Source organism: Sciurus vulgaris (genome assembly GCF_902686455.1).
Source record: "Sciurus vulgaris genome assembly, chromosome: 8".
NCBI classification, from domain to species: domain Eukaryota; kingdom Metazoa; phylum Chordata; class Mammalia; order Rodentia; family Sciuridae; genus Sciurus; species Sciurus vulgaris.
Window position 1 is genome coordinate 90,613,559 of NC_136468.1, and position 25,217 is coordinate 90,638,775.

Below are 25,217 nucleotides of genomic sequence, written 5' to 3' on the forward strand. Positions count from 1 at the left end.
CACATTAAAAGATTTTAAAAATTCAGATTAATTAAAGGACTTCATCCCATTTTCCTTTATTTCTCTTCATTCCTCAACACATTTTATAGTGTTACTATATGAATTCAATATACCATGTTTTAAAGACAGTATCATACTCCATATTGTTATTCTACAGCCTATTTTTTAAAAGAATCCATATTTACACATATAGATCTACTTCATCCTTTTTAACTGTGCTGAAATGTTTTGTTTAGTAATTAATTATTTTTTGCTACTAGTAGGAATTAGAATCATTTCCTTCTTTTTCACTGATATCAACATTTACATGGACATATTCATTAAAGTCTGCATGTCCTGGAAATGGAATTCCTAGATCACAGAGGCACACAAAATCAGTCTTATTAGATGAAAGTTCCTGTTACTCCACATCCTCATCAACACTTGGCATCAGTTTAAATATTTTTGCTCAAGAATGATCTATTTTTCTTTTAGTTCACACGTCATTGATTACTGTTGAAGATGAATGTGTTAACAGCAACTTAATTATCTTCTATGAATTGGTCACTCGTAACTTTTACCTTTATTGAGCCATTTCCTCTACATCTACTAATTTGTTGACTGTTTTGTTTTATTTTATTGTTTTGTTTTGTTTTATGGTGCAGGGGATCGAACCCAGGGATTGAGTCATGCTAGACAATCACTCTACCACTAAGCTATATCCCCAGCCCTATTGGAGTTCCTTATAAATTCCAAACTATTTCTTTATAGTCATGTGCAATGTATGTATTTTCTTCCACTATCAATGGTCAATTGGTTCCTTTATAGTTTGTGCTTTATATATCTTATTTATACAATTCATCCTAATGCCCAAATCATAAAGCTATTTTTCTTATTTTTTTGTAAAATTTCCACACTTTTCACATTTATGCCTGGAATTATGAACCAAAGTAGGGATTAGTGTCATTTATTGAAAAGAATAGTGCTGTCAATATTGTAAGCCAGAAAAACATACAGCCATTGAGTACTCAAAATGTGATTTGTCTAAAACCAGATGTATTAGATACATACCGGACTTCCAAGACATAGTACCAAAAATGTCAAATATGTCTATACTTTTACAATGATTTACATGTTGCAATAATATTTTGAATATTTGATACTAAATATCATGAAAATTTATTTCACATGTTGCTTTTTACTTTTTGAAATGTGTCTTTTAGAAATTTTTTAATTACAAATGGGGCTCACTTTACGTTGGATAGCTTGGGAATAGATCATCTTTCCCCAAAATGAGAGGTCTCTCCTAGTTTATCATAAATGGAACTTCCATAATTTCATGAGTCTGTTTCAGGACCCTCTACTTCGACCTCTTGGTCATTTTATCTACCACTACCCGTGGTAGATACCACTGGTACCATTTTATCTACCAGTACCAAATTGTCCTAAATTTTATGACTTTATAGAGAATCCTAAAATCACGTTACCATTCTTTCTTTGTTCTTAGTTGGTTAGAATTCATATCCCACATGAATTCTAGGACCACCTAATCTAGACTAATCATCCCCTCCCCAAACAAGACCTACCAGGATTTTAATTAAAATGACATTTGATTTCAATATGGGGGAGAATGGACATTTGAATTCACAAATATGGTAGTGTTCTCCTTTTATTTGGGTCTCCTCTTGCACTTATCAATAGCATTTTATGATTTCCTGCACACAATATATGCTCATCTCTTACAGTATTTATTCCTAGATATTTGATCATTTTGTTGCTATTGTGAATAGATTATTTCTAATACACTTTCTAAAGGATTGTTATAGATATCAGGAATTCTGCTAATTTATGTATATATAATTCATCTTATACATATTAATCTTAATCTTATATTCTGCTAATTTATATATATGAAACTGAACAAGCTTATTAGTTTTAACAGTTTATCTTAAGATCATCTCAGATTTCTATATAATTAAATTGTGGACACTTCGTCCCTTTCTTTCCAATTCTCCTGCTTTTTTTCTTTTTTTTTCTTTTTTTTGTCTTACCACAGTGCCTAGTACCTCCAGAGACAAAGCAGCTGACCTCACCTTGTTTCTGACTTGAATGAGAATATATCTAAAATTCCAGTTAAATGGTGTGGGTCGTAATCTCCACATTCATACTCCTCAGACTTGGTGTGTGTCAGAGTCACCTGGAGAACTAAAAAGAGCACAGATGTCAGTTTCATTGAAAAAGAAGCAGGCCTGGACCTCTGTGTTCTTACCAGGTTTCTCAAGTGCTTCTGCTCCTCTCCCAAGAAAAAGAACATCCCTCTGTTCTTCAAGAACACACGTAATGGTATGAAAGTATCTTAGGCGCTTGACTAAGTGCTTTTTTTTCTGAAATCTCTTAAGATGACCTTTAGATCACATTTTCTTCTAACCCTGCATATTACATAGATTTTGTCAGGTTAAGTCACTCTTACACTTTTAGAAAATATTTTACTCTATAGTACTTAGTCTGCTTTTTATATGGTGCTTTAAACATTTATGTATCTAGTTCTTTCTTTCTCTCTATTTTATTTTTAAATTTTACACCAGAGCTGGGGACATAGCTCAGCGATAGAACCCTTGCCTTGCGTGCCTGTGGTCATAAGTTGGATCCCCAGCACTGCAAAAAAATGAAAAATTACATCAAGCTTCATATATATAATTGGTTTATGACCGCAGAGGTGCATGGCTTTCTCCGTTTTTGCTTTTTCTGAAAGAGTCTGAATAAGATTGGGGAAGTAGCTCGTACGGGGTTCTGCTACAAGTGTCAGAAAACCCAAATTGCAATAAATGAAACAAAACAGAAGCTTATCTCTCACTCGTGTAGAATTCCAAAGCGGGTGGTGGGGTCTGATGGGGCAGTTCCACAGCACCAGGGACCAGTTTCTTCTATGGGATGGTCGCTCAGGAGGTCACCTGCCTGCGGCTCCCTCACCAGCACTGCCTCCTCCTACTGCCTGCATTTAACTCTCTTCACCATCCCAGATGCTGGGACCTCCCAGCCTGAACTGGGTCTTCTTCACATCTAAGCCCTCTGGGGTTCCACTAGGCCCACAGCAATGCACACACTCTACACCAGTAGTGCCCCCACCACCACGGCCCCCTACTCACTCCACCAGCAAGCCCGGTGTCTTAGACTCTTCCAGGCCTGAGTCAGGCATCTCCCTCTGCATCCCCCATCCTCAAGAACACACATCAAGCTCTCAGACGAGTTCTGAGGAACCTCCAATCTTGGGCTTCCCGTCACTGAAGAGCACTACCATGGTACTCAAAAGAAATCTCTCTCAAGATAAATGCCATTGAATTTCTTGCTCACTCTTCTACTTTTCCCCTTGTACACTCCCAAGGTGGACAAGGAGGCAAGGATCACAGAAATTGTTTTCATACGCTCAGTTCTTTCACAGTTGGGCTGCCATCTCTTACCCTCGCTCTTTGGGGCCTTAGCTGAAACTTGGTTACAACCAGAAAAGCCCCATTTAAACAAACCCCTATAATGAAAATGTATCATTAAGGGGAATAGATATCCTGAAAATCAGAGAAAAGTAGAGTTTTAAAATAAATATTCAAGCAAATTTTAAGACAATCTAGTTGCAGGAAATTAACAGAAGTGCAAATTTGCTTGATAAATTACTATCTACTACCAAATGCTATCGGATTACTCAATCATTTTGAACTGATCATTTCAGAAAAAACTGAAAATAACATAATGCCTATCAGCATTGGACTTATTAAATCACTCATGATATTGTACATGGTGGATACTAGTCAATCATTTAAAAAATATTTTTCTATGCTTATTAACCTAGGAATGGTTCTCAATTTTAATAATGAAAGAACATGCAGATTATGACTCTGTCCTTGTGTTTAAAAGTGCTATCCCGTGCACCTAGTTCTTGCAATGTGAAGGAAGGAATAAGCTCACACAGCCATCCTGAGAGGTCCTGGGGAAAGGCCCACCCCTTAGGGGTGTCAATCCACCCAGGGTCCTCACTACACTCCAGCCCATGCCCCTTCCTGTGAGGGGAAACTGGGCCATCTTGCGGTTAAAGGGAGGAAGCCACACAACCACAAGGGGAATTCAAGACCACAAAAGGAAAAGTCCCCAATGTTGGGCATGCACAATAGCCCAAGGGACTAACCTAAAGTTAACTTGCTGCTAGTTAACATATCATTAGTATTGTGGTTTGCTCACCTTCCGTGCATTTTCCCGGGGAAAAAATAGAAACTTATCTATGGGCAGTAGAAAAGAAATTATATAAAATTCAGGTGTCAATCAACCCCAGATCCACCCAGGGGAGAAGGGGGAGAACTAGCACAGCCCAATAAAAGCCAGCTGCACTGTAAATGGGGTCCTGAGCTATTGGGCAGCTCAGCCCACTCTGCTCTCTGGAATCTTACCTTCACTTTGAATAAACTTCTACCTTGTCTGTTAAGCTCTCACATCTTACTCAATTCTTTGTTCCACATACCAAGAACCTGGATATGGGACCCTCTAGGAACCACTGCCCTTGCAATGGTAACAATCCTTGACCCTTTCAATTCTCCTGCATACCATAAGCAGACCATCAGCAAAAGCCTAGTGGCTTTCTGTACTTCAGAACATGTGGTGTTCCTCGACTTCCAATGGGGTTATGTCCCAATTAGTCTATGGTATCTTGAAAATGTTGTAAGTGGAAAATTAATTTAATCCTCCTGATCTACCCAATATCACACCTTAGCAACTCGGTACCTGTGTGTTCCCTCATAATTGTGCAATGACAAGGAGATGCAGCTAGATACTGCTGCCAAGCATCAGGAGAGAGGATGTTCTGCCCAACACTAGCCTGAGAAAAGACACAAATTAAATACAGGTTCTACTAAAAGCTTGTACTATTGTAAAGTCAAAAAAATTTAGGTTAAACCATCATAAGTTGGGACCATCTATATTCACAACCTTACCATTTTCGCTGTTTCCACTGACTATTATCCATTTGGTCCAAATCACCATCATCTCTTCTCAGATACATGTAACACCCTCTTAACTTAGTTTCTCCCTGTGTTAGTCAGATTTCTGTCACTGTGACAAAATAACTGAGAAAATCAACTTACAAGAGTCATCTTGGCTCATGGTTTCAAAGGTTTCAGTTCATGGTACCTTGACCCTTGAGCCTTGGTAAGACAGAACACCATGGTGGGGAGCATGTTGTGGAACAAAGCTTCTCACTTCATGACAGCAGGAAACAGAAAGAGAGGGAGCATATCCAGTACAAAATAGACCCTTCAAAGTCACACCCCTGCCTCTCCCAACTTGATTCCTACTCCTCAACTTTCCACTATCTACCAACAGCACCACCAGCTAAAGACAAAGCCTTCAACAAATGAACATTTGGAGAACATTCCAGATCCAAAGGACACCTCTCCCTAACTCCCCATTCTGCCCTAAGAGTTGATGTCAACAGTGAGTGGAGGGATTAGCTTAAAACTTATCAGATCCTGTCACTGCTAGCCTAAAACCCTCTACTGGTTTTTCATTTCTCTCAGAATGAAAGTCAAAGTCTTCACAGTAGTACCCAAGACCTATGTACATGACTTCTCTGGATCCCCACAAATTCTCGGACCTCCTCTCCAGCTACTTTGAGCCCCAATCACTGTGTCTCAGACTCATTCAGATCCTTCTGCTGCCTCTCAAACTTGCTAAGCACACACCTGCTTTAGCGCACCTCGCCCATTCCTCTTTCTTCCACCTGAAATGCTCTTTCCCCGTTTATAGTGATTTCTCTTATGGTTTAGATGGGAGGTGTCCTCCAAAAGTTTGCATTGTGTAAGACAATGCAAGAGAGTTTAGAAGAGAAATGACTGGGTTATGAGAATCTTAACCTAATCAGCACATTAATCCACTGGTGGGTCAACATGGGCATGCTTTTGGGGTTTATAGTTTGTCCTTGTTGAGTAGATGAGTAGAGTGTTTCTCTCTCTCTCTCTCTCTCTCTCTCTCTCTCTCTCTCTCTCTCTCCCCTTCCTGGTGCTGCCATGTCCCCAGCTCCTTTCCTCTACCACAACTCTACACCATGACATTCTGCTTCCTCTCAGGCACCAAGCAATGAAGTCAGTCATCTGTGGACTGAGACCTCTGAAACAAGATCTCCTTCTCAAAGTACCTAGTAAAGAGGCATATTGGCCAGAAGCCCAGATGGATATGCTACTGGTGGGCAGGGAACAGCCCTATGTTGCTCTTTGTTTTACAGGAGAAGGTGAAAGTGACTCCTATGGTTTGGTTGCTGAGTGGCTTCCAGAAGCCCACATGTTAAAGCTTATCCCCCAGGGCGATGCTGTTGGGAGTGGTGGAAACTTGAGGGATGGGATCTAGTCCTTAGATCATTGGGGGTGTGCCTTCTAAGGAGACTCTAAGACCCCCAACACCTTCCTCTTCCTCTTCCTACTTTTTGCTCACTGGTCATGAGGCATTCTAACTCCATTTATAACTAAGAGCTTAGTTTGTAATAGGCAATGAGATTTAAGACAGTACAGAATGTGAACACAGAAACAGAATTGCTAAGAAAGGACCTTTGAAAAGAACCACAATCCAGGTAAACAAAGACTAGGAAAATGTTGCCTTTTGGAAAAAGAGTAGGTGGGTTAAAAAAAAAAAAAATAGACTAGCCACCCAAAATCAAACCTGTGACTCATGCAGTTTTGAGGTTTAAATTTATACTCCCCATTGGAAGGAGAAAACCTAACTAGAGAGACCAATACAAGAATGGGCCTGGGCTGACGGTATTTCCAAGTCCCGGGAAAAAGAGGGATACATAATGATATAGACCACACAAACTCCCATGGGGGTGGAAAATTAGCCCTGTCAGTGATAAGCTCACATGGCTGGGGATGTAGCTCAGTGGTAAAGTGTCCCTAGGTTCAGTACCTAGTACTACAAAACAAATAAATAAATAAATTCACAATAAAAAATCAAAACAGAAAAAGAGCAAAATGAGCACAGCACGAACAAGCAGATTCAGTGAATTGTAGAATTAGCCCTCAGCAGAAGAAAGTTTTGGGATAACAATCCTAAACATTGTAAGATAAGTACATTGAAAATGATCAAAGATATAACAAAAAAAATAGACCGTAAGAGAATAAAAACATAAAACGGGTAGAGTTGAAAAAAGTGAATATGATTTTTAAATAGTGAAATTAAATATTTAATTAACATATTAAACCAAAGATTGACCTTTAGTGAAGAGGTAAATATGAGGAAATGAAACAGAAAGCAAGATAGAGGAACATAATGGAGGGTGTAAGCCAGGGTACGAATAGGATATAGGATACAAAAGAGAGAAAGAAGAAGAAGGAAAAGGAGAAGGGGGGAGGAGGAGAAGGAAGAGAAGGTGCAGGAGTAGGAGGAAGAGGAAGGAAGAAGAAAAGGAGGAGGAAGAGGAAGGAAGAGGAGGAGGAAGAAGAAGAAGAGCAGCCAGGTGAAGTGTTGCATGTCCTTAATATCAGCAGCTTGGGAGGCTGAGGCAGGAGGATCACAAGTTTGAGGCCAGCCTCAGCAACTTAGTGAGGACCTAAGCAACGCAACAAGATCCTGTCTCTAAATAAACTATAAAAAGGGGATGGGGATGTGACTCAGTGGTTAAGTGCCCCTGGGTTCAACACTGGTACCAAAAAAAGAAGGAAGAAGAAAAGAGGAGGAGAAGGAAGAGAAGAAGGAGGGGGGGAGGAAGAAAGAAAAGAGAAGAGATGAGAAAAAATAAAAGGAAGGAAGGAAGGAAGGAAGGAAGGGAGGGAGGAAGGGAGGGAGGGAGGGAGGGAGGGAGGGAGGGAAGAGAGGAACTCAAAATCAGAAGAGAAGCAAAGGAACTTTCCAGAATAAGGAGTAAATGAGATCCCAGGAAGATGACTGGGTGCCCTGCCTGTCGTGGAGGGCAAAGAGTCCAGACAGGAACTGTGCAACCCAAGGGTCAGACGCATGGACCATTGCCACGCCGTGCCTTCTGCTGCTCCACCTCATGATGTGCTCCACTAAAACAGGTGAGTCCACCAAGAAAGAGGGAGGCTCAAAATCCAGGAGCTAGTGGAACCAACTGAAGGAGCTCCCAGGGAGAAGATGGGCAGCCAGCCAGGGGAGAATCAGCCCACAGTGGAAGAGAAAGGAGGTATCTAGGAGCCATGTTCCCAAGAAGACCAAAGTAGAGCACGGAGGTTGTGGATGTGACTGAACTTGTAGAAAAGTGAACCAAGAAGCCACTGGAAGGTGTAGAAAGAGAAATAGGACAAAGATAGACTAACTGAAAGGAAAACAAGACCATTGTTAATTCAAAAAAAGAAACCAAGTGAGACAGTAAATGTACATTTGCACAGCAGAGTTTAGCCTGAACAATATTTGCATAGGCACAATGATATAAACACGGACTTGTCAAGTCAACAAGAGCTGTCATACGATATTCTCCAGTGGGCACATGGGAGGGGGAGCAGATGTCATGGTGGGGCAAGAGAACGGAATCCTTAATGCGCAATAGGAAACCCACGGGATGGTTAATACTGGTAAATCAAACGAAAGCGCAATACTCCTATTATTGAGAAATATGGAGATCTATAAGTGCAGAAGTAAAAAGCCAAAACCATTGGAAGTGGCGAATAAAGAGGATGGAAGGAAGGAATGAGGTAAGAAACATCAGTAATTTGCTATAAGCCATTTAATGACAGCTGACTCTTACACTTATGTACATATATCTCTTTAACGAAATTTTAAAAATTGGAAACAAGAAACAGGGCCATGTTGTCTGAAACGGCAGAATTGTGACACTCATGTTCCTTCCCTCCCCAGGTGTAACTTAGCCATGCAGGTTATACATTGAGATGCCAGGAGTTAATGGAGCAGCACATTCGCGACATATTCCCTGGCTCGTGCCCTTGGTCACAGTCTGGTAGTGACCTCACTTCTAAGGGGTGCGTCTCGCAATCTGTTGATCCCTTTCTTGGAGCATTGCTTTCAAGCTTGACCGAGCACACTTCCTCCTTTAACTGTAGGTAATGCAATTTTGGTGCTGAAGGATAAATAGCATTCTTGAATCGTGGACAGAAAGCTTCTGTTTGATTTGATTTAGTCATTCAGCATGTTCCTGAAAACAGATTCAGAACAAATTGTTGTATATTAAATGTTCTACAGTAAATTTTAACCTTATGTTCTTGAGGGTAGGGGACAATGCCTTTCAAGACTTTCTGCCTTTACCTATAAAGAGCCCCCGAATAGAACTGACTGATAAAATGGCAGAATTTCCCAACACAGCCAGCGAAAGAAGTTAGTGAAGGAAAAACAAGCATTTATTTACTGACTATTATGTGGCAAGCACTCCGCTGGACACCATATTAAATATTGTCTATTAATCCTGGCCACTACCCAGAGGAGGGGATACAATTATCCCCACTTTACAAATTAGGAAACCAGAGCGTAAAGACATCAACTAATTTTCCCAAAGCCACACAGCTAGTAATTCAAACCAACCATCAAGTCTATTCACAAGAAATGTATTTAATTATAATTCCCATAGTTAATTTGAGCTTTGAGTCCTCTGTGATTCCGTAGGGTTTAATATTTAAGCAACCACATGTGATTTAGCATTGTTTTAAGTAGAAAAACTAGAAGACAATGACCTAAGTAGAATTTCTAAAGTATGGCTATCTTTATTGATGTAATAGCCTTGATACCAACAAATATTTACTGCTCTAATGATTAATTAAATGGCAATATGAGATTTAAATAGCCATATCAGAAGAACACTCTATTATAGGGACAAAGTAAATCCAACCAAATCAAAATAACTCTACCTCTTATGTTCTATAACCTTGAGAAAATTACTTCCGCTTTTTAAGATAAAACTGTAAGACTAATAGTACCCATCTCTCAAAGTGGTCATTCAAAGTGAAAATAGCTGCTGGATCTGGTAGTGCACACCTGTGATCGCAGTGACTCAGGAGGCTGAGGCAGGAGGATAGCAAGTTTGAGGCCAGCCTCAACAGTTTAGCAAGGGCCTAAGCAACTTATTGAAACCCTGTCTCAAAATGAAAAAGAAAAGGGACTGGAGATGTGGCTCAGTGGTTAAGCACTCCTGGGGTTCAATCCCCATTACCAAAAAGAAAAAAAAAAAGTGAAAACAGACCACAGTAAGAATTCAAAAATAATAATAATTTATTATTATAAAGGATTCATAGCTGAAGCTGAAGTAGTTCTTCTTAACACGTAAGTGAAATTACATCAAGTTCATAGCCTGAAAATTCACCACCCCAAGTGTACATATGACATCTGCCTGTGTTTGAACTGAGCAGAGATGAGCTCCCCAAACTTCGCTATGCCTCCCCTGACAGCCATGGCTGGGAAAGCAGCTATCCTCAAGGATCCCCAGTGCTGTAGGCTTGACAATGGCCTTGATAAAGGTGAGGAAACCAAAAGATCACTTCCTGCATCATGTTACCCATTCATCAGATATCCCCCTTCTACCTGTGCTCAGGTGACGTAAGGTGCTGACCCATCGACCAACCACAAAAGAGAAAATACAACCTGGCTGATGGAGCATGACCAGACCAACACTTTGAAAAGGGAAATTAACAAAGGCAGAGAGCAGGTCACCTCTTCAAGGAGCGAGGCTACCCCATCCTGACCTGGAGTCAGGTGACCAGCTAGAGAACATTGCCTTGGATGACAGCACATGACTTTTACTTACATCAGTGACTTTCTAAAGTAATAAAGTTGAATGATCTCTGTTTCCTAAGAGAGCCTGGATGTCTTGTGCAGCCGTGTTCCAGGATTTCATGTCCTCCAGCTTATTCATTTATTCCCAAGTTCATTATTTAATACAAATTCAGCAGCCATCCTCTGGTATCACATTATTCTACCCTGTCGGCCTCCCACCACCTGACTGTTTCTCCTTCAAAGGGCATTTCAATATGAGAGTGTTTTTCCAGTGTGCTACCAACAAAAACAAAAACTTACCAGATCCCTGGATCTAGCCACTGTGCTCATATGTCAGAATTGAAGAAAATCAAGCTATTGTTACACAGAAGGGCAAATCTGAATTGCATGTCATTGCCACTGTTATTGCATTCATAACTATGCACTCTTTGGTAACCCCTTTGACACTTCTGAGCACTACTATTGGTGGGCACCATGTCTGGTGTTCAGGGTTCATTGGTGACATGGTGCTTATGGAGGGACACACAACCTGGCTATGAGATATGTCCCTGCACTCTGAAACCAGTCTTTTGAGGTGAAGTGCTGACTCTGAAAATGACAAGCTAAGTGATTTTGGCAAAGTTCTTAGTATCTCAATTTCTTGTTCTATAATAATAACACTATCTATTTCAGAGGGCCTTTAGGAGGACTAAAGAATTTAATATTTATATTGTGCTTATTAGGTTTATGTAGCTTATTATGGGACTGTCTCTGGTACATAGGAAGTTTTATCAGATAAAATGAATGATCATTAAACAAAATGGAACTTATTTTCTAGTGAAGTCAAATGATTAAATAAGAAAGTTCAATTGGAACAAACAGCAAGCAAACCATTTGCAATATAATTAAAACATACTCATTTTTGGTAATGGCAGACTAGATTATTTGGATAAATTCTCCTCCTGAAAACAACTGAAGACAGAAAAAAATTTGCATTTTGGTAGCCTCTTGGAGCGAAAGGGAAGGAATTTTAAGCCTAGGACTCACCCACAGTACAGAGATTCATTGAAGATTTTGCCCTCACTGAGTTAAGGTCCCAAAGGGGCATAATGACTTCCCCATGAGCAGAAATACTCTATGCCCACCTTTCCATGGGTCTGCATGGACAGCTAAGTTGCTTTGGCACAGAAAAGACCTGGGGGTAGAGAGGGAACACATTAGTAGACTTGCCCCTGGGAGGCAGTGACCATGGACCAGTATTCACATGAATCTGTTGTTTTCATCATCAAAAAATGATAAAAGCCCTCGAACTATGAACATAAAGTGCTCGTGTCTGGTTGGTTCCCTAAGCTCTTGAAAGTTCTTTATAGAGTAATTCATTTTTGTTGAAGGCCTTCAGTTTTCCCTACAAATAATTCTTTTGGGTAAAATGAGAAATATACAATTGTATTCAAGAACACCAAGAAATAGGAGCCTATGAGTGGGAACTGGCAGAAGAAAATGAAAGCAATAGACCTTTAAAGACTTCTGATTTTTGAATTATCAGATACAGAGCATAAATTAACTGTGTTTGTTAAGTTTAAAGAAGAAAACCCAAGTTTAAATATCTTAGAGGAATAGAAAATGATAGTGAACTGAATATTTGAAATAAAGCTAAATAGAACATTTAGAAGAAAACTGTCAAAATGCATAAATTAATGGAGAGACTTACTGTTTTAGAAATAGCAAAAGAAAGCATTGATGAATTGCCATATAGATTAAAAGGAATAATCTAGAATGCATCACAGTGGGTAAAAACTGCGAAATATAAGGTAAGTTAAGAAGCATGGTAGGGCAGACTAAGGACCATCAAATGTTTAATTGGAATTCCAGAGAGAAAGAAGAGAGACTGATGCACAGATAATATTTGAAGAAGACAGTGACTAAAATTTTTCTAAAAGCAACAATCCCAAACATTATAAAAATAAAAAGAAATCCACACGAATACACATCAAGGTGATACTGGAGAAACCCCAAGGCAAAAAGATAAATCTAAATAGCAGCAGAGGTTTTTTTGTTTTGTTTTGTTTTTCAAAGACCAATTATCTTCTAAAGAAGGGACAGATTGACAGTTAACATCTCAACAGAAAAAGGTAACTAAAAAACTGTGGAATAATATATACTCAAAGGAAGGAAAGAAAATAACTGCCAACCTAAAATTCTATACAAACAAAGATACCTTGCAAGAATTAGAACAAAATATCAGGCAAAACATGAAGAGCTTAATACCAGCAGATTTTTACTAAAGGAAAATTGAAAGGCTGCATTTCAGAGAGTCATGTCCCCAGATAGAAAGTATGAGATGTGAGAGGAAATAAGAGTGAAAATAGAATGAAAGTAAACCATCAATTGGATAAAACAATGAAAAACAATCTTAATATAATAATTGCACCATAAAAGCATAACATAGCTTGGTTGGGGCTGAGGAAATTGTGGAGAAAATAAAAGATTTCATTGAGGGTAACAATGTTGGGTGTGGCTGGAGGGCAGAGACTGGTGGAGTCAGGAGGAATGAGGTGGAACTGAAGAATTAGATTGTGTAGTCCACGCAGAATAACATCACATGGGCCTGGAGGGTCATGCCAGGTGTTCATCCCAAGTACAAGAGGGCACCATTGTAAGTTGCAAGCAGGGAGGAGGTTGTTCAATGAATACTCTGGGCTCCATATAGCTACAGGATGAAGCAGGGCAGGAGTAAATAGAGGGTGTCCACTTAGGTTACTTTTGAAGTTCTGATTGGGAGATGATGACAGTTTAGATTATGGAGAACAATGAAAATGGCGGATTGTGGATGGGAGCAAGAAGCATTTAGGACATAACACTGACAGAGTTTGAGACACACTGGATAGAAGAGCGAGTGGAGGAAGGAACTGAGGACACTGCTATGTCCACCCAAAACCCATATGTTGAAACCTAATCCACAATACAGTGGTGGGGCCTCTGGAGGTGGAAACTTTGGGAGATGATCAGGTTGGTCTTCAGGGCTGAGTCACAAATGGGATTCATACCCCTATAAAAGAGACCCTAGGGAGCTCCTGCACCCCTCTGCCACACGGGTACACAGTGAGAAGATACCATCTATGAGCCAGGAAGTTCACCAACACTGTACCTGGTGGTACCTGCTCTTGGACCTCCCAGCTTCGGGAACTGTGAGAAATAAATTCATGTTATTTATAAACCACAGAGTCTGTGTTATTTTGTTATAACAGCCCAAAGGAACTGAGATGGACACCTTGATTTCTGGTTTGTACCACTTCATAGATGCAGAGCCCTTCACTCAGACAAAGGATTCTGCAGTAAAGACAGTGACATGCATGGGAGATGAGGTTGGGAGGTTGTATTTTACACTTATTTAGCTCCATATGCCCTGAAGATAGTCACGCAGAAATATCAAAGGACTGTGTAAACACTCAGGTCTGGAATTCAGAGGTGAGTCCAGAGCTAAAAATACAAATACAGAGTCACCCTCATGTACGTGGTACCTGAAGCCTTGGGCACAGCAAAGATGATCAGAAAAGGACTTGGGACTTAGCCTCAAGAAATCTAACATCGTGAAGTGTTTGTAAGCTCGAGCTCTTGCATCAGGTTGCCTCATCCTGAGTCCTGGCTCTGCCTCCCCGGGTTGTCTCGCTCTGACTGTCATGGCACTTAGAATAGCTAGTAATTGCTGTGAGTGTTGAACAAAACAATACATAGGAAGTACCTATCATGATATCCATCTCAAGGTAAGAGCTCAAAAATCTCAGCTTGTGTTGATAATATCAATGAGAAAGAAGAGAATGAACTGGCAAAGGAAATAGGAAGAAGGAACAGCCACGGTGTCAAAGAAGAAAATTGGGAATAGTGAATGTTTTAAGGAATTGTCAACTGCATTGACGTTACAGAGGGGTAGAAAGGATGAAGACTGATAAACGGGCTCAAAATCCAAAATCCAGGAACTTAGAGAAGACATGTTAGTGGAAGCGGTGGGCAGATGCCAGATAGCAGTAGGTCAGAATGAGAAATGTTTTATCTCCAGGAATTATAGACAACGTATCTGAGACCTGGGCTAACTAGGATGATGGGCTCCAATAAGAGGGAGGAAGGCCAAGGAGTGTGCTGGAAGAAAGAGACTCCAGCAGATACACACCACCACTTTCCTGCAGAATGGCTGCCTGGGGAAGTAGCGAGGTCCTGGACACCTGCACTTTTTATGAAGAAACTGGATGGCTCTTTGGTGAAGTGTGGATAGAGACACTGAGAACTTCCAAACCTATGATTCATCAAAAGGGACTATGGAGACAAAAGGACAAAAGGTGTGCCGGCAGAAAGAGTCAGCTGGTGTGAACCAGACAGTGTAGAGACTGCACTGGACCACTCTGCAAATGCTTAGGACATGTGCTCAGGGCAAATGTGGACAACTGAAATGATCAGTAGCACTCTGTGACGACAGTTTGTGAACTTCTGGATACACATTCAGTTAATCTGGCAGAGTACTGGGGGAGATCCTATAAGAAGTGGATCCCAATTCCATGCTTGGCTGCAATGCCTACTGTCTAAAAGTTTATAAAGTTGCCCAGTCCCACTATAGAAGTTTCGAAGTAAGATAAGCGATTTCCCAGCCTCTCATACACTGCCAGTTTTGCTAGGAGAGCAAAAGCCAGGACTGACCTCTAAAAACTTGATTTTAATTCTTAGTAATCAATGCTTGCTTTCCTAAGAATTCATTCTCTGTTGTCTTTGAGGGCAATCATTTATTCATTTAGAGGTTTATCTGAGAAAGCTGTGATTTAATTTAAAACAGAAGAAAAGCTTCCATATTCAAATCAGCAACACATTTTTGAAAAATAAAGAGGACAAGACAAAATATTTTAAAATGCAAGCCATGTCCAGTCTGAGCCTACTATTAAATGGATAGATAAATCAACTTTTAAAAACATCTTCCCTGTGGGATGTCTGACTGAACAACACAAAACTGTAGGAACAGACCAAGCGCTCTTTCTAGAATTGGCCAGTGTGATTCTTGGATCTGTAGCTAGAGAATGATAACTGTATTTTTAACTCTATGATTGTGTGTGTGCGTGCACACACTTTGAATGCATGTGTGTATATATTTTGGCCTAGGGAGGTTATGAAAAATTTTATAGATTCAAATAGGTCCAAGCCGGGCACAATGGTGCATGCCTATAATCCCAGCAGCTCAGGAGGCTGAGGCAGGAGGATCACAAGTTCAAAGTTAGCCTCAGCAATTTAGCCCTGAGCAACTCAGAAAGATCCTATCTCTAAATAAAATGTAAAAAGGGATAGGGTTGTGGCTCAGTGGTAAAGCACCTCTAGATTCAGTCCCTGGTGCCAAAACCAAACAAACAAAAACCAAATTGCTATGATGCCTGGACAGTCTGATGATGCTCACCTTTTGGACTTGCTCCAGGCTCCTTCTCCCATGCTCTGCACCCTTTCTTTTACCTCTTCCTTCCCTAACCTACACACCTTTCCAATGACAGTGCCCTGTTTCACAGATGCTTTCCCTTTCTCTAAAAACTTGTCCTCCACTAAATAGTTCACTAAATCTTCCATCTATTGTGAAGAAAATTTCAGAATGGTCTCCAAAAATGTGATATTGCTTTTCCTCTTTTTTTGAACAGTAGCATGTTTTCCTGTAACTATGCTAGTCTGTATCAAGTAGGAATGTGTTTGGCTGCAACTAACTGAAAATTGTGTTAGATTTGTGGTTAAATCAAAAAGATAAGTACTATCTCACTGAAGAAGGAATCAGAAGTAGGTGGTTCTAGGGTTCTTTCAGGGGTTTTCTGGTATCATGTAGGACCAAGATACTTTTCATACTCTCATGCCATCATTCTTAGACATGTTGCCTTTGGCCTCACTGTTGCAATACGGCTGCTGCAATGCCCCAGACATCACATCTTTACACTGTGATTAAATGCAAGAACCGAGAATGTAGCAAAAGATGTTTTTCTTTCTGCCTGTGTTTGAGAAGAAGCATTTCCTTAAGTCTTTCTTATAGCCCCATGTCCGAAACTGGATCTCATCACCACTACCTTGCAAGGAAATTTGTGAAAAATCTCTCTTTTAAGTCTCTAGTTAAACTCAGTCTCCTCTTTTGTATGAATCAAAAGAAATAGTGTTCTATTTATTGTATATCCAATAGCTCTTTGCATCCATCTAATTCTATTCACCCCCTACTGCCACCACTGCCTTGCAGCTATCAGTATATCCCATGTGAACTATTCCAACAGTTCCTAACTGGTCTCCTTCTAGCTCCACCTCTACCTGCTTCATCTGCCCTTTACACACAACTACCTACTGAGATGTGTTCATACAAATCTAATAATGTCACCAGCTCCTTAGTGGGTATTGATCTGAATGGTCTGGTCACACTCAGCTTTCCAGCCTCATCTCCCAGCTCTCTCAGCACTTAGATCATACCTGCCTGCTCTCTGCCCCTCAAGAATCCCCATACCTCAAGGCTTCTGCACATGCTCATTCTTCCCTACCTCAGTTCATTTCTCCTTAGCTTTATGTCTCCATTTAAATGTCTTCAGCATATGCAAGGGTTATTTCTATAACAATGTCTTTCTGCTATGCCTAGATTGCAAATTACTTGAGTGAGGCATTGCATCTTTCACTACTTTGGTACTGCAGAAAGTCCTCAGAACAAAGATATTCAGTCATCAGTTAGTTGCTCCATACCCAGTCCTTAGGAGTGATGCTCACATGTATGTGCGCACAAGGAACATCAAAATAGTTCTTCGAAATAGAAGAGCATCTTGCAGGAAGAAGCTGCACCGCCTTTCATTGGCAAATATGTCCGAGGTCAATACCTCCTGTTAAACTAACGAAAAAGCTGATACGTGACCAGGAGCCAAAGCACCTCGTGGGTTCCAAGCCGGCTCTGCCACGCATCAGCGGGCACCTCCGAGAAACCTTTTAACCTTCGCGATCTGGGGTTTCCTTGCCTATCAAATGAGGATAATAATAGGACCTACCTCCTAAATTCGTGTGAGATATAAATTAGTTAATCCACAGAAAGCGCTTGGGACAGCACCCGGATGGCAATAGCAAGCTGGTTAATGTTATAGCTTTTTAACTAAGGGCGCCTGAAACTCCCCAACATTTTGCCTAAGTGTGAATCAGCTCCTGTGAGTCACAAAACTTGGGACTCCTGGACCCAGAGAGCAGTGGACCGGGGCGGGGTAGAAATCCGGGTAGGGGCAAAGGGAGAGTGCCGCTGCATATATTCAGTGGAGCACACCTCCTGTCTCGGTCTCCGGTTCTCAAGCCTCCACCATTTACTACCAAGAAGGAGTGGGTCCAGCAAGCGGCGCAGCACAGCTTTTCTCCAATCAGACTCCACAAGGGTGGCGCCACGTCTGCGTCCTGATCCAATCTCGTACCCTGAAGGGCGGGAACGCGAAGTGCCTACCTGCACCTGTGGCAGCGGTGACCGCCTCCTGTTCCACGGCCCCCCACCCTCCCGCTGCCGCTGGGTTCTGGTTTCTCCAATCACTTGGCGAATAACCAGCAGGTGGGCAGATGTCTTTTTGCGTTCCTACCGACGCGTAGGAAGGCTTGATGCGCCAGAGCTAGCAGCTGGGATCCCACCTCTGGGCGCTTCCCAAACGGTTCTATCCGGGAAGAGGGACTCGCCCAAGAATGTAAGGCTACTAATCGGGAAAGGCTACTTAGGTTTTCACCTGGGGCAAAGAATCTGATAGTCCCTCGGACCTGACCTGAGCCCGAGGCTGCCTCGGCACCGCGCAGAAGTTGGAGGTGCCAGAGGAAACCAGCAGCAGCAGCACTCAGCTAAGCTTCGCTGCAGAGATTCTATTTGATACAAATTTCCAGCTGCTGAATCCCTCCAAGACCGTGCGAAGGGACACCGCGCCTCAACTTCAGGTACCCACGAGCGCCTTCTTAGTGCTCTCGGTCGTGAGTGTTGAGCGGGCGCCGGGTGTCCAGGATCCAAGCAGGTGAGCTACCGGGGCGGTTTTGCTTCCGCCCAGATAGAACCTGGAGGCTCGATATCACCCTGGGGTGCTGCCCCGCGCCACCCAGTCCTTCGCCTCCTGGAACCGAAGGAGAAGTTGTGAGCTGAGCGCGTTCAAGAACTGCACTCTTCAGACCTTTGCGTAATTTGCAATTTTTTCCTTGCACAATTTACACAATGCTTTTTCGTGCACACAAAGTTGATAGTTCTGGAAATTCTGAAGAAAAAAGTGTAGAGGACCGAAAGCTGCGCCGGGACCGCCCACCACCACCATTAGTAAATAACTTGGGGGAGGGGGGACTTTTCTGATCTGCAAAGTTGTAGGGAGTAGGATGTTTGCAGATCCCACTGCCAATTGTGCTTGGGGGCGTGGGTGTCTTCTGTACCGAAAGAACTTTGGGGCGTTTTTTCTTATTGTTTTCAAAGTCCCAGCCCAAGTGTGCCCTGGGGGCATCCTGGGGAGGCGTTGGTGGCCACGGTTTTGGGGAGCATCCGAGGCCGCTGCGCCGCCTTCCACAGGCTCTGGGACTTCCTCTCCCGGGCAGTTCCGGGAGGCGAACGACTAAAAACAAACAGCTGAAGTTTCTCCTGCGCGATGGCAAATCCCAGGAGCGCTGGGCGCGTGGGCTGGGAGCGAGCGGAGTAGAAACCTGGAAATGAGCCGCGGCTCAAGCGAATCCTACGCATTCGTGGTAGTAGTGCTGGATAGACAGTGTACAGAAAGTGGGCAGAGAATTCTCGCTTCCAATATTAGCAGCTAAGTGTTAATCAGCAGCTTTTTTGCTCCGCAGAGGGGCTATTAAAAGCTTGGAGAGAAAGAAAATCGTGTTGGAGTTCGTAGTTGAGCCCTCTCTGCTTTGGAGGATGAAATTGCGCAAGGAAAAGAAAAGAAACCTTTAACTTGTAACTAAAATTCTCCATAGTTGAGTTGCATCGTACAGCAGACAACTCTGTGCGTAATTGACACAGAACTAAGGGAAGAGGGAGAAAGGACGTCTGCCTCTTGACCTCATCTCAGCCGTAGGCGGGGGCGACCTTTATGAAAACACCAGATTGGTCACTGGGGAATCAAAGGAAGAGCAGGATGGCAGTTTTCAAGGGAAGTTAGTCTAGACATGCTACTCTGAAAATCACAAGGCAGAAGTGGTTAACAGCTGAGTTTAAAAGAAGCAAAACAAAAAAGCAGTATGAGCTTGTCCTTTTTCTTACTGGGATATAAGTTCCCCGTATTATCACATCGAAAAAGATTCTGAAATAAGAGTGTATAGGGGAAAACCTTTGAGGGAAATTTGGGTCTATTTGATCGTGGAATAAAAACTCATTATTCAACTATAGCCCACCGCTCGGTTCCGAGCACCCTCCCTCTCCAGGTGCTCCTCCCAAGAGAGGTCATTAGCCAAGGTGGATCGCTAATGGGCGTCCATCTACAGTCAGTGTGGACAGGACAGGCCATTTTCCCTCTCGAGCCGGATTGATCCAGATGGCTGGGACATGCCCGGGTGCCCTTCGCACGGTGACCACTGTGCTCTCCCTGGAGGTGAGGCAAAGGTTGAGGCCGGGGAGCTCAAGGATCTGCCTGGAGATCTGGTGGTGGTGCCCTGGAGGTCAGTAGTCCGCCGGCACCGTAGGAGGGCGCGGCGGTGCCTCCTTTGGGCTTTGCGGCTCAGAGCTTGGGGAGCTCAGAACTCCACCGGGTGCCATGCCGAGCACAGGGGAGAAAAGGAGATTAGGGACAATTGTGACTTAGACCAACCCAAAAACCAAGTTTTGTTTTCTTCCCCAGTATAGGAATTGCTTCGGCTCCCATCCCGCAGCCCGCGTGGGAGAAGCCTGGGAAAGAGGTGGGGAGAGACCGTCGGGAGAGAGGGCCACTGCTGTTGAAGCCCTTCCCCAGGCGGGGCGCCACAGTCCCCCGCTGGCGGGCCATGGCCGACAGCGGCGGCACGGGTAGCTCTGGGCCCTGGTGGAAATCGCTAACCAACAGCAAGAAGAAAAGCAAGGAAGCCCCCGTCGGGGCGCAGCCTCTGGCTCAACCGGCCCCCGGGGAGGCCAGCCCGCCCAGCCTAGACTGGATTAGCAGCTCCCGAGAGAACCAACACCCCAATGTCCTCGCGGGTGCTGGCGAACCCCCCAGGCCAGACAAATTGTGCGGGGAGAAATCCGGCAATAGCCGCCGCAATTTGAAGATCTCGAGGTCTGGCCGCTTTAAGGAGAAGAGGAAAGTGCGCGCCACGCTGCTTCCGGAGGGAGACAGGTCCCCAGAGGAGGCGGACTTCCCTGATGACGCCCAGGAGGACAAGCAATAGTCGGAGTGAGCGCTCTAAGGCTTGTCTCTTTCCCACTATGACCCTAGTTCCCAGTTCTAAACCTGAGAATTCTGACCCGCCCCTCTACTTGGTGACTCACCCTACCAAATTCATAATATTCACCAGAGGCCTCCAAGATTTTATTTTTCTGGAAATTGAAGTGTCAATTGAGTTCTCAATATTTCATGACTCAAAGATGCATTAAGTATTTATTTGTGGTAAGAGAAGATACATGCCTCTGAGGAAGTTGGCGTAATTATTTTTTTCCAGGGAGATGTTCTGGGGCCTTGCCCTGTTCTTGTTATCTGTGGGAGTCAGAGTGATGGAGGGGGTCTTCTTTCAGAAAAAGTAGCTGAACTTGAACTCTGCAGCCTTCAAATGAGGCTGCTCTTACTGAAGATTCTGAAGACTTTCGTGAAGGGCAGACTGCAGTGCTGTTTTTAAGGCCTGAGAAATGTACTTCAGGGATACTGCCATAGACTTGCATCTTAAGTGAAGGGGTGGGGAGAGAAGAAGCATTAAGTAGAAACATTTCAAAGTGAGGCAGTATTGCTTCAAAGATGGAACTACAAAACCCTACCACCTGTTTTAGTGTGGACTATTAAAATTGTTGCACTGTAAGCCTTAAGGTGACTTTTGTATTTTTTTTTCCATTCCCAAACTGAAATTCATCATACTTAAAAGCAGGCATGCAAAGTCCGGGTGACAGAGTTAATCATTTGCCACACAACATAGCAGCTACTGTAGGAAAGCTGCAGGGAAGAGAACATTTCGAGAAACTAGCAACATCCGAACTGGAACCAGTAAACCAGATATTCCAATTTACTAACCAAATTCAAGGAAGGGAGTTATTGATTCCTTATTCCTAAATTCTCCTTTTACTTCAGTGCATTTTCATAGAGTAAGTCACAATACATTCTTTTCAGCATTCACTCTTAATCTTACCAACAATTGTCTGAAAGTATTTAAACAAATGAACTAAACTTAGTTTGTGCAAGGCTATTTTCCCCCTACCCTTTCACTTCTAAAGCTTATTTCTTTAAAGTCTATAATTTATCTAGTTTCAAAGGCTTTAGATCTAGCAACCTAAATATTCTTAATAAAAATCTGCAGGTTTGCTTTTATTATGAACTTCAAGAAGAAGGGTAAATGAATATGATTTGCTTTCAGCAAATTACAAGAGAGTTATTGTAGTTGTTAAGGGGCACTAAGATCTTTTTCGATTACAATTCAGTTCATTTTTAAACACCCAGGAATGCATACCACAGAAATTACATTGATCAAGTGTATGTCATTTTAGACAATGACAAGCTGCTCACTTTGTATATATAGGGAAACTGGTTTTTGTTTCTGTCTCATTAATAATTTATAAAATAGCTAAACATGTTGATTGTTTAAGGGAATTTAACAAAGAAATTTGATGAGGATAGCTAAAAGAAATTTAAATTAATGACTCAAGATTGGATACCAGCAGAATAATAGAGTGAACCATTTGATATGAGAGTTTACACATACCAAAGAACTTCCTCTGGAGGAAATTGTTTACCTGGAGATTATAAATACCTTATATTAAAAGAGAAAGCATGTGGGAGTGTTTTGTTTTGTGGTGGTTTTGTGTCTGTGTGTTTTTAAGCATGAAAGACTTTTTTTGTTGTACATTTAGAACCCAAAAGTATGTGACCAAATTCTCATCTGGGTGGAATTTCTGGATGAGGAAGACTTTACATTAATTTTAAGTGGGCCTATGGTCCCTAGACTCTGATGAATGAGAACTTAGAGTGGACAGAAGTAGTTTGTGGTTAAGCGGAGAATTGTGGGCTGGGAGCAAGGACAGCAGATGTTATATTAGGATCAAGAAAACCTTAATAAGGTATTTTAATTTTACTCCATTGAAAATAATGAAAAGGAGTAGGTACCTATCCAGAATGTTCTCCCCCTCTCCAGGAAGACCAATAGATTAGTACAGTACCTTTGTATAAAATTAAGTCTGCAATTGTCTAATTTTAAAAAACTTACACTAACTCTTTAATATACCATTTTATTGTTTAAATTTTTTTTCTTCAAAATTTCTCTAAATCCACAAATTATTGGTATTTTCCCAGCTTCTGTGTCTAGTTTTGGATCCCATTCAAGTCTCCAGTTGCTGCAGATATCCAATAGCAGACATTGAGTAGTGGAGCTTATTAACATGACATCTTTACCCCACTCTTCTGAAAGAAAACCATGCTAATGGCAGTTATGACAGTGAATGCAATTCACAGTCTGCCATTGAGGTTTGTAATTACATCGTTTTAAAACAGTCCTAAATTATGCAGCGGGAAGAATACACTGATTTAATCCCAACTCAGGGAAATAGGAAACCAAGCGAAATTGGTGGGATAATAAGATAACATAATTTGACTAAGTGTCTTGCTGGAGATTTATGTGCTTTACAATCAATTAATTACATTCCCATAATGATCATAGATTTTTAAGACTTTTAAACCTTGAGATAATTTATAGTAAGTAAAAATAAAATGTTGGTGAATTAAAATCAGAATTCATTAAAGAATTTTATTTTCTTTAAACCCCTTTACACAATGAAATTTTACTCACAAATTTGGAAAACATTAAGGGGATTTCAATGCTATGTTTTCGAATGATGTAGAAAAAAAGAAAAAAGAAAAAATCATGTGGTCTGTTTGCCAAATACTCTTATAACTATGATAATTATATACACAGGGTACTTTTTGCCTCATTGACTCTGCTTGTAAAGTTGGTGGCTGAGCAGTGACTCATGTTACAGGACACCTGAATGTCCCTTTGTGTTTGTGCTTAAGTTGTTCATCCCATTCGAACTTGCATTTCAAGAGCGCAGACTCAATTTTGCATACACAGAATGGTCTGGTTCAGCGTTAACATCTGGATTTTTTTCTTTGAAAACATGGTGTGAATTTAATGCTAGGCCTGCCAGACCTTAGAAGGGAAATATAAACCTAGTAAGCACTGGCTAAAACTTTGTAAAAAAAAAAATTGTTTTCTTGCGCTACAGAGAACATTATTTTGGTGACTCAAAATAAATGATAAAAAATGAACAGAAAAGATTTCAAATAAAAGTGAATGGACACTAATAGCCAGGAATCACAAAGACCTTTTATGAAAAAAGAGAAAGAATATTGTTTTCCCTAGCTGAGAAATGTCGGCCATATCAGAAGCCAGCACACACACACACACACACACACACACACACACACACACAAGAAACTAGCTTGACAGATGAGTAAAGAAAACTAAACTTTTAAAACCTATTTTATTGCTGGAGGATTTTACTTTAACTCTACAAAAATTTAGGGGATTCTTTCTTGGGGTGAATTCAAGTTTATCTTGCAGCAAGTAAAAAGTGAGATAAGAGTATCATATACTGGTATGTCCACAGAAGATACATCCAGTAATAGGAGTCTGAACCTAGACTAACCTAGACTAGAACCTGGTCTGAACCTAGACTAGGACAAGTATAGCACCCAAGGCAAAATTTGTCATCGAGGAGCTGGCTGTCATGCTGCATGTTTCTCCTTGCCTATTCGCTGTACTCCCTGGCCCCATCTCACCTTACCCCTGAGCCATCGCACATGCCTTTCTCTGAGGTTCAAGGAAGTGGAAGATGGAGTACCAGGAGGCCCAAGGGCCTTCCCCAGCCTGCTGTAGGCACCACAAGCATTTTGCCAACCTCTTTGTGAAAAGATGACCCTGCAGATTTGAAACATGGGATGCTTCGTTCATGGTGAACAAAGATTACCACTGAAGAGATGGAATGTCGGCAAACCTCACAGGCCCTACCTTAGCAGAGGACAGTTGAACATTTGAATAAAATGAATAGAAAGGGTAATAGCTGGAGACCATGATAAATAAGACTGATGGCAGGATATAAGCAATCCTTACAGATATGCAAAGCAAGGAATGTGACCAAATTGTTCTGCAGCTGAAACTATAGGCTCATAATCATCATGTCGAAGAAGTTGTTAGCATAACCTCATGCAATAATAAGATCCAGAGTGCAGTGTCTTATCTCTGGGGTGTGGGACACAACTGTTTACCCAAGAGATAAAAATTTCTGGCCCCAAACCACAAAAAATTCAGGTTGGAGAAGCTGAAGATCTCTAGCCCTGAGTAGATCGACCTGCTTGTTGAATAGAGGGTTGTAGACCAATATGAAGCCTCCTGTGCTTTTTTTTTTTTTTAGAAGGAAT

General features: G+C 41.7%; 1 protein-coding gene across 7 annotated transcripts; it reads left to right on the top strand.

Moving 5' to 3' along the window:
* The first annotated feature begins 17,902 nt into the window (after positions 1 to 17,902).
* PRR15 (proline rich 15) lies at positions 17,903 to 24,213 on the top strand. Of its 7 annotated transcripts, none has more exons than XM_079149390.1 (2): positions 17,903 to 18,223; positions 20,469 to 24,213. In XM_079149390.1, exon 2 carries the CDS (start codon positions 20,611 to 20,613, stop codon positions 20,989 to 20,991), a length of 381 nt encoding a protein of 126 aa, XP_079005516.1. In that variant the 5' UTR covers positions 17,903 to 18,223; positions 20,469 to 20,610; the 3' UTR covers positions 20,992 to 24,213. The 7 variants fall into 7 exon arrangements, with proteins under 7 accessions (XP_079005516.1, XP_079005511.1, XP_079005512.1 ...); XM_079149385.1 differs by having other exon boundaries at positions 18,124 to 18,668; XM_079149386.1 differs by having other exon boundaries at positions 18,124 to 18,668; positions 20,474 to 24,213.
* The last annotated feature ends 1,004 nt before the right edge of the window (positions 24,214 to 25,217 follow it).

Bases quoted from the DNA above. Each gene is read 5' to 3' on its own strand.
- PRR15 (XM_079149384.1), top strand. From the start codon at position 20,177: ATGCCCGGGTGCCCTTCGCACGGTGACCACTGTGCTCTCCCTGGAG. The intron at 20,223-20,473 runs GTGAGGCAAAGG...TCCCCAGTATAG, and splicing joins CCACTGTGCTCTCCCTGGAG to GAATTGCTTCGGCTCCCATC.